The sequence below is a fragment of the Chiroxiphia lanceolata genome, chromosome 6, assembly GCF_009829145.1.
Source record: "Chiroxiphia lanceolata isolate bChiLan1 chromosome 6, bChiLan1.pri, whole genome shotgun sequence".
NCBI classification, from domain to species: Eukaryota; Metazoa; Chordata; class Aves; order Passeriformes; family Pipridae; genus Chiroxiphia; species Chiroxiphia lanceolata.
Window position 1 is genome coordinate 52,727,126 of NC_045642.1, and position 9,743 is coordinate 52,736,868.

General features: G+C 48.1%; 1 protein-coding gene across 1 annotated transcript; it reads left to right on the top strand.

The window, feature by feature from the left end:
- The first annotated feature begins 963 nt into the window (after positions 1–963).
- On the top strand, positions 964–9,516 carry LOC116788449 (extracellular tyrosine-protein kinase PKDCC-like). Its single transcript, XM_032691290.1, has 7 exons — positions 964–1,485; positions 1,618–1,740; positions 3,823–4,094; positions 5,332–5,411; positions 5,502–5,606; positions 7,106–7,282; positions 8,673–9,516. The coding sequence occupies exons 1-7, from the start codon at positions 964–966 to the stop codon at positions 8,774–8,776; spliced, it is 1,383 nt and encodes a 460-aa protein (XP_032547181.1). The 3' UTR covers positions 8,777–9,516.
- The last annotated feature ends 227 nt before the right edge of the window (positions 9,517–9,743 follow it).

Sequence of the window (9,743 nt, forward strand, 5' to 3'; positions counted from 1 at the left end):
GCAGAAAACGAAGCAAACTAGATGGAGAGGCAGACCATTATTTTAATTTCTAGCCCAGTAGCTTAAAGGTAAATAAAAAAGTGAATCAACCCATTGGGCTGGTGTTTCAGGCTGCTCAGTGAGGAGAATTAACTGCATATTGCCTAAATTAAAAGCAGACAAACTGTATCTACCTTCGCCCTAAGCTAACCCGACTGACTTCCAGCACAGCAGCGTCCAGTGCAGACACGTGCCTAAAGCCAGTGACAGAACCGCGGCACGAACCTGTCCGGCTTCTCGCAGCCACCTCGGCAATACTTTCCTCTCCTGCACAGGTACACGTGTGTTACAGAAGGCAGTCCTGAGCTGGCTTTGTCACCAGGACGATCAATTTCCTCGGAAATAAATGCTAAAGCTGTGTTTTCTGCCTAGATGGGCTGGTTTTGGCGGAGGAGGGTTTTTTGGTTTTGTTGGTGGGGTTTTTTTCTGGAAAAAATTACAATTCTGTGCTTTAGGCGGCGTTTTGCTGATTCAACCTAACAGCATCCTTCTAATAAGAGAGACTGCTAGTGTTTGCTTTTCTTAGGAACCTAACCCGAGCTTTTCCAGAGGCAGGGGAACGTGATATCTCAATCCTTACTGAGTAGTTGTACAGCTACCCCTCGGCTGCGCGCTGCAGTAACTCTATCCAGGCTGACGAAACTCACGCCCGTGAAAATCGGCGTGTACTGCCACAAACAGCCGCCGCCGGAGGGTGGCCGGGCGTCTCTGGGGATGCGCCGCTCGCTCTCGGCAGTTCGGCTTCCCAGCCGGGGCCACCTCTTCCAGAACCGCCACCTCCCCTCCGCGGGCGGTCCGTGCCGGGGTGGGGGCTCCGAGTGCCGCCCGCCCGACACGCCCCCTCGGCACTGCTCGCCTTTCCCAGCGCTGCGGAGCGCGGGCGGCAGAGCGGCGGGACCGGCGGCGGGGCAGCCCCCGCTCCCCATGGCGGCGGCGGCGGGGCGGGCTCGGCGGAGCGCCCGGCTGAGCGCGGCGGCGCTGCTGGCGCTGCCGGCCCTGGCGCTGCTGGCGCTGCCGCCCGGCCGCGGTGGCGGCGGCGGTGGCGGTGGCGGTGTTGGTGGCGAGGCGCAGCCGGGCTCCGCGCCGCCGCTCCTGCTGCCGCCGGGATTGCGGGAGGAGCTGCGGCAGAGGCGGCGCGACCTGCGGCGGCTGGAGGCGGCGGCGGGCGGCGGCGGGGAGGCGGCGGCGGGCAGGCTGGGCTGCGGCGACCTGAGCCGGGCGACGGCCGTGAGCATCCTGGGCTGGGGCTTCACCAAGGTGGTGGCGCGGGCGGTGCTGGAGGGCGGCGGCGCCGTCGCCCTCAAGTCGGTGCACGGGGCGGGCCGGGAGGTGCGGCGGTGCGTGCAGCGGTACGGGGCGCCCGCCGGCTGCCGCCGCCTGGCCGCCTACAAGGTGCTCAAGGAGGTGACGCTGCTGCAGCGCCTGCAGCACCCCGGCATCGTACAGGTACGGCGAGGGGGGTGCGGGGGGCTCTCCCTGGGCACGGCGGAGCTCGGTGCCGGGGCTGAGCCGGTCCCCCCGTGTTGCCCCCGCTGTCCCCCGGCGCCCCGACCGACCGTCGCTTGTACTCTCCCGCAGCTGCACGGTCAGTGCTATGAGAACAGCGAAGATGCTGAGCTGCGGGTCACAGCCATGCTGGAGCTGGGATCCCCCCTGGAGATGATTCAGCTCCTGCAGACCCCCTGGGAGGAAAGATTTAAAGTAAGGAAACAACACAAGCGGAGTTTTATCAGTCGGTTTTAGACCACAAACTGGGTAAATGCAGAGAGCCGGTGATGCCTACTGGGGCAAAGGGGATGCTGACACTTTGCCCTCGCAAATTGTCCGTAAATCGTTTCGCTTTCAGTCCTTTTATGTCCCATTAAAACAGCCTCAGCCTGACATCTCACAGCTAAGTTTCCTTCTCTCTAGAGCGAAGTTAGAAGAACTACGTCTGGGAGGGGGTAGTCACAAATTCATGCTCAGTGCTGGGGTGGTGGTTAATACCCGCTATTACACTATATCGTTAATTTTTCCTCTATGTTATATATATGCAAAGGGACTTTGGTAGCAAGACCCCTTGGGAAAGGCGCCTCCCTGTGCTCCGAGTTGTTTGATGTGTGTTACCTGTTTGAGGCACCAAGCTGAGCAACGTGTCCCTCACTATGTGTTTGTGTGGTGATTTTGATCTTGACCCTTTAAGTATTACTGTAGTACAAAAACTACTAAACTGCTTTTCTCCTGCTGTCGGTGCTAGGATTGAGACCCTGCTAGAGAGATCTACCTTGTCTCTTAAGTGTCCCACATAGGGACTCATATGCTCCCCGGGAACATAAGTGACTTGTGACGTGCACTTATTTTGCTTATAGCTTGCATTACAATTTGTCTCAAGGGCTCAGCTGGGGGTTCACTGTTACTTATTTGGGTCCCAGGGGGAAACAGATCATCATGTAGGAGCGTGGCTATCTTAATCTCAGCTAGAAATGCTTTGGGCAAAATAAAAACACAACAGAAGTCCTAAAATAAAATCCCTGCCTGCATGAGGTCCTTAATGTTGAACAGGAGCCTTGCCATCCAAGCCAGAGGGGGAATGTGGCAACTGCGCTCACTCGGCTGTGAGATATGGAGCTGGGATTCTTATGATTGCTTCACTAAACAAGTTAAAATAGCATCAGAGCTTCCAGCAAAATTTCTCTTGGCTTGTGGAGTTCTACTTCTGCTTACAGACAGTTTCATACTGGCTTCTACATAGTTTTCCCAGCACCTCATCTTCTCCAATGTGCCAAAGTCTCCTGTAGAGCTAGAAACTCATGATGCTGGATTAGCTGATGGTAAGGTCTGGTACAGTGGCATTAAAGATTTTAGTAATCTCTTGACTGATGAAGACACTAATTAAAATTTACACTGGTACTGTCTAGTCCTGTTTCCTAATTAGGGCCGTCTAAACATATGGGATTCCCCTGTGATGAACCACATCAAATACCAGCAATTTTGTGAGCTGTTCCAAGGGAAAAAACCCTCACGCCTGCACAGATCACTATCGGGAGCAGTGAGGGGTGGCGTGAGGCTGCCTGGCACACCTAGTTGAGGATACAGCTTGTCTGATGCCAGGGCTCCTGATACTGAATGAAAACTGCTGCAAAAAGCTACTTGAGCAAAGTGCCGGCGCAGAATTAATGGACTCTTCCAGCTCTAGTTTATTTAAAGATCATTTACTGAGCTTTCTGCTGGGTCAGGTATTATCTGACCTTTCTCTGCTGCCAGAAAGTTGGTACATAAAAGCAAAAGAGCCAGCAGTAAATATATTGTGTGCTTTGACTAATTCTTCAGAAGCATGATTGTGTGCCCAAATTCATATTGCTGAGGGATGCATCAAGGCATGAATCTGGTATTAATGACTGTGGAGCCTCAGCCTGTATGGAGCAGCATGAGGGAAGGGAGAAGAATCTATTAATCTATGCCAGAATGGGAAAAACCCTTCTGATTTCAGCTAGCAAATCAGTATAGGTCCTGAAACATGAAGACTGCTATCGTTTTCCTCACAGCTCTCTCTTCTAGTTCTTCTAACTGCAAATGTCTCTTTTTGTATACACACATTTTTAAAAAATGTTGCTAAACTACTTACCAGTCAAATCCTGTGGCAATGTTGATAATAAATTTTGTAGCATACATATAATTACCTTTTAAGTTCTATATGCTTTTTTCCCTTTTTATTTCATTGAATGCACTGTCCTTTGTTCTACTTCCAATTTAATAGCTGTTTTCATCTGTTTTTTCCATGCATATTCATCTTCTCTTTCTCAGATTTGCCTCAGTCTTGTGAAACTGCTCTTTTACTTGGCACATTCCCCCCTGGGTTCAATAGTCCTCTTGGATTTCCAGCCGAGGCAGTTTGTTATGGTGGATGGAAACCTAAAAGTGACAGACATGGATGATGCCAGCACTGAGGAGCTGTCATGCAAGGAAGATATTGACTGCACACTTGACTTCCCTACCAAAAGCTTCCCTCTCAAATGCTCTGCAGTTGGGAAATGCGAAGGAATAAATGAAAAGAAGAATCTTTTCAATGCATATCGGTATGTCCACCTGGATGGGGGGAAATCTGGGGTGTTTGAGCTCACACTCTGCCATGTAGGCTCTAGCATCTTGTGTTTCTTCTGTGCGGTGATTCCCCTCACCTCTGTCAAATGGTAGTTAAGGATCACTTTGAAGCAAGTTATTTTCCTTATAAGGCAGAAAAATAGTGCAGTTGTTGTCTGGTGAGAATGAAGGCATCTTTCTTTTGCTGCTCCCTTTCGCCAGTGCCCTGTAGAAACCTGCCCCAAAGCTTGCACCTGTGAATTTGCTGTTTGCCCGACAAGCCCCAGTGCTTGACATCCACGGGCTGTGTTTGTTGAAAGCAGTGGCAGCGTGAGCTCTCTGCCAGAGCCCACCAGCTTTGAGTCCCTGTTGTTGGGAACAGGCTGGCTAACTCTTACCTTGAACTCAGAATCTCCCTGTAGAGCCTGTGGGTACCTATGGAAGAGTAATAGAACAGGTTAACAGGTAAGGGGCTGAGGCTCCTGCAGCATTCCATGTAGGCCATCAGCTGAAAACGCAGGGCCTTCTGCTCATTGTTGGTGCTTGGCAGGTCACCTACTGGGAGGAGGCCTTGGCAGCTGGATAGTTACAGAGAAGCACTTAGTAAGGGAGCCTGAATTTCCAGGATTCAGTGTTACAGGACAAATCCCTGCACTGATTACTGCAGCCTTACAGTTGCACTTGTCTCTTGTGCACTTGTCTCCCTAGAACAGGAATTTTGTGAAAGGGTCAGAAAATTAGTCATCCTGCCTTTCCAGGGGCAATAAGAATGCTAAACCTTTTCAGGGCAAGAGAAAGGTCTTGCATGAGTCTTCCTTTATACTGGTTGGGTTTTAGGTTTTTTTTGTTTGGTTGTGGTTTTTTGTTGTTGTTGTTTTGTTTTATTTTGTTTTGTTTTTTAGGGTTTGGGGGGTTTTTTTGTGTGTGTTGGGAAATGCACTGCTTAGTGTACAAAAAAGGCTCAGGGAATGAGGGGGAATTTCATTGCATGAACCTTTGCAAGGTGGATTTCACATGGTACTTGACAGCATGCTGTGCTACAAGGACCAGGCTTTCAGCCCAAATCACAGGAACCATCTGTGAAGCAGCAAGATATGCTCAAACATAGCTTTATAACCAAAGCAGACTTACTGGTTGCATATGGATAACCAAGTCACGGAAAAATGCAGACAACTTAATCACCAGGGAAATTAAGCTACTGTATTCCAATCAGTCTGTGGGATTTTTTTGCAGGTATTTTTTCACCTATCTTTTGCCACACTCGGCACCAGCAGCTTTGCGGCCCCTTTTGAGCGATATTCTGAATGCAACAGGTACCAGCTATTACCCGTGAACTTCTTTATTGCAACCAAAAAGTATTTCATGGAATTATTTATCTTTGTCATCTTTTTCCTTAAATGTAGGTGATTTACGATATGGGATAAATGAAACCATGAGAGCTTTTGAAAAGGTTTTACATCTGTACAAGTCTGGGCTCTATCTGCAGAAAAGACCTCTTCTTTTAAAAGGTACCTGATTTTGAATGCTTTAAGTAGCGTAACTACTGAGGGAGTGTGGAATTGGTAACTGGTCAAATTCTGATCTCCCATACATACAGGCAGTGTATAGTCACTAGAAAAAACATCAAAAGTGTCTTTTTTTGAGCAGCCTTTTGTTGTTTTTTCATGGGAGCCATGCATGATTGCATTGCTTTGCAAAGTAAAAGCAGTGCAGACAATCTGGCCTACAGATGGACATGTGCTTCTAAATACTCCTCTCACAATAAGCATCAGTGTTTCAAGTGACTGTATTTGGGATAGCTTAAGCAACTAAAGCAGAGTGTCTCCTGTCTCTTCTTGGGATCATCTTATCCTGTGGACCAATAGGTCAGTTTTCTGGGCTGATACTGAAACTTTCCATTTCGCTGGATGACTTCTGTCTGCTGAGCACAGATTATTATGGGATCATGCAGTGGGCAAGTGACAACAGTGAGATGAGCGTGGCAGCGTGACTGGGACCTCGTGCCTTCTAAATTCCATTTTTCTGAAAACCATTCCATTTGACCTGTGGATGGATAAATGAGCCTTTATGAGATGCATTCCTCTGAAAAGGACCCATTTGGTGGTAGAGAGATGAGGCTGATCAAAAGGAAGTCTTCGAAAGTCAAGTGGTTACTGTGGTTTGCATTTTCTTGAAAGTTCACCTGAGATGGTGGGCAGGTGATGGTGGTTTGCAGAAGGAAATCTCTTTAAATGTGAAAGAAGTAGGATTTACACCATTATGAACAAAGATACTCAGCCATTTGCATGGAAGAACCAGCAGCTTTAACAAGAATTACTAGTATTTTCCAACAACACCTACCTGTTGGCTTCACAACTGGCCCAGTAGCAGTGTGCCATAGTGATCACCATCGTAGAGGTTTGGGAAGGTGGGGAGAGACTCTTAGCAGTCAGTGAACAATAGCCTGAACAGCACCTGCTCAGGCTTGTCAGGTGTTTTGTCTTTTGTCTGGTCTCCTTATCAGGAGTAGGATCTGGCCTCCCTTTCCCACACTGTGGTTCCTAAATCTCCTGACTCTGTGGGTGGCAACCATGATGGGTGGGTCAGCATGTGCCCCATGTAGCTTGGTGCTGGTCCTGCTTCTGCTGTTGAGGATGAGGTGTAGGAGGGGCTACTGTGGAGTTGGCTTCCCTGGATAAGAAATGGAGGGCCTGTGTATTTGTGCAGCAGCCTCCTCTCACCCACCCCTATGGTTGCACCCCTGTTCCTTCATCCTTGAGAGCCCTGCCCCCTCTCCTACATCTGTGGGGGAATTGCTGTCCTGTGTTCCATAGCAGAACCAAAAGGCAGGATTTGGGTTTCTTTTAACTTTGCAGCTCCATGCCCACTCGATCTACTCAGGTCAGTTCAGTCTATCACATTTCTTTGGAGAGTTTCACTGAAGTGCAACTCACTAAGTGTGTAACATAACTAGTCTCCGAAAGTGCACTTCTAAGTGTTTCCCTAGACACCTTCTTTCTGCTCCCAGACTACATCTCCCTAAAGGGTTTCCGAACAGTGGAAGGAGAAGACTACAAGTGCTGGCCCTCCTACAGCCACCTGGGATGTCTGCTGTCCATTCACAGCGCCGAGGAAGCTGCTGCAATTTGTAACTCCCAGTCACAGTGTCAGAGTTTTATCATCACCCAACAGAGGACGTGGACAGGTGAGCTGTGGCAGGGCAGTGCCACGTGGTGCCCCTGCTTCCTCAGTTGTGAGTGGAGGTGATGCTGCTGCCTTCCTCCTTAGTGCCTTGAGTCTGCAGGTGCAGGTAAAAGCTGCCTTCCTTACTCTCAAGATCAGATGGCTGCCACTGTGGGCATCCAAAAATTCCCTGAATATTTTTGAGGAGACACAAGAGAAATTATATTCTCCTTCTGCACCTTTTCTCCTCTACTAATTTTGCACAGGACTGCTAGGTATTGTGAAACAGTTACTTATTTCTTGCAGAGATGGCTTCACTTTTGTGTTAGGCTAAACAATCCCTGTGGTACGGATAGTTTGCAGAGCTGTGGGGTTTTTAGAGATGAAAGAAGCCATGTAAAAGAAGGTGGTTACTATTGTTGTAATTAAAAGAATCATAGCTTACAACTTGTTATCCCCTTTATCAAAACTAAAGCCCCAAGCCAAGGGATTTCCAGAATGTCCCTGTAATTAGCTCTGATTATAGCCTCTTACAGCTAGCGTGTTTTCAGAATTATTATAAATTATCTCATTTAGCTGACACTTCAAGCGTGAGCTAAATTGTTTCTTAAAGTGAAACACTAAATGAGGTAAATGAGTGTTTTTACTCACAATGGTGCTGAAGAATTGTGTTTTGTCAGCTCACATGACATTTTAAAAAAACCCCAAAACTACCAAAAATGCAGCTTTTCTATGCACTTGTGTGCAATTGGCATGTGGCAAACTAATGATATGAGTGCTTGCACGGATGCGACATAAATCTCTTTGAGCCGGCTTCACACCAGCAATGGATTGTCTGAGCTGTGCCTAACACATCTCATCTGGCTCCCTCACGGGGCAGCTGTTAGTTGCTGTGTGTGATGCCTGCCTGGAAGGAATCCTGCTTGACGTGGCAGCGAGGATGCAGGACAAGCACATGGGACAGAGACCCTTTCTGCAGCACCTGGCTTGGGTGCTGATCCCTGACATCCCATACCATGTCTGCAGTCTTTAATCCCTTCCTGGTATTTTGTCTTCCTCACAGTTTTACAAGCTCGCCTTTGCAGCCAAAGATGCAAAAAGTGTGTGGCTGAAATGCCGAGTGCCTAAGTTTGCCGGTTGGATTCATGAGAGCTGTGGGAATGTGCTAGTCCCTCTTAGGGCAGCTTGGAAAAGCAAAGCAAGATGTAAAAGCCTCTAGGGCTGGTTGATGCATTCCTTGTGCATGCTCTGTGAGCATCTGGAGTTTACTGGGGGTGTAAAACACACCTATGGCAGGGCAGAGTGACCCTCTGTTAGGCAAGCAGTGTGTTACTGTGTCTTTTGCAATAAATAGCATGGGTCAAGGTGAACCTGTCTCCTCTATTAAACTTGCGTTTTTATTTCCTTTCCAGGACGCCCACTCGCCTCATTTCAGAGTAGCTGGACTGATTTAATACCAGATACTAATGCTGTAGTCTATATTAAACGTTCGGCTTCCTCAGGGGAAAGACTTTAAAGACAATGAGATCACATGAAATGATCCTGGGAGGAACAAACCGCTGGGGAGAATTTCATCTGCTGGAAAGAATGACATATTTTATTTTGCTTTGGGATGGGATCTCCCTGCCAGCTCAGATAGAGTCAAATGCTGCTGTCTCCTTGATCAAAGCTCAGATTTCTCATTGCTGCTCCGCTAGCTTATTTTCTGTTCCCACACTGCTGTTCCACATAAATGGTCCCAGTTTTAGTCAAATGCCGCTAGACTGTGCAATACTTAGCTTTGCTGCTTTGGCCAGCTTGTCAGTCAAGAAATAGAAATAGCTGCAAGGGATCCGGCTTGGGTAGGCTTTGTTATTTCAGTCACCTCCAAAAACCTATGGATAATGCACATTTCCAGAAGGTGATGGCTCTTTCTGCAGCTACCAATTGGGATTTCATACCACTGCAAATGTAAAGGATGGGATTTCAGTGAGGGGGCCAAGGGTGCAGGGTGGGGATCCTTACCTGGAGGTTGATGATGGGGGTGGTCTTCCAAGGAGGGTCCTGTTTCAGTTCCTTCCAGTGTAGGGGAGGGAAGTGGTGTATAGGTCAACTCTGGATGCAGGATTTGGGTTTGATCCTATGTGATTTCTAATACCAGCTCCCATGTATCAACCTTGAAGGTTTTTCTCTGTTACTTTCCGTGAAAGAGCAAGACATTCAAATTATTTATGTGTAAGGTGTGACTTTGTATGATAAAGAATGACTTTATTCTAAGCATGCTGTGAAAAGTTTTTTTTTCTTTAATTGTCTAAGTCTTTACTGCAACCAAATGAACAAATGTGTTTCCCACCTTTATCTCACCTAGCATCACCCAGTCCTGAGGCCAGCCTATGACTGCTTTAAGAGTGTATGAATGTTCTTGAGCCCCTTGGACACTTAGGTCTTGAAGGATGCTCTGTGGCTGTGCTAGCAGGCTCATAAGTGTAGAGGAGACAGTCTGG

Excerpts from the sequence above, each read along its gene's own strand:
- LOC116788449 (XM_032691290.1), top strand. The coding sequence starts at position 964 with ATGGCGGCGGCGGCGGGGCGGGCTCGGCGGAGCGCCCGGCTGAGCGCG. Across the intron at positions 1,486-1,617 it reads AGCACCCCGGCATCGTACAG|CTGCACGGTCAGTGCTATGA; the intron begins GTACGGCGAGGG and ends ACTCTCCCGCAG. Across the intron at positions 5,412-5,501 it reads CGATATTCTGAATGCAACAG|GTGATTTACGATATGGGATA; the intron begins GTACCAGCTATT and ends CCTTAAATGTAG.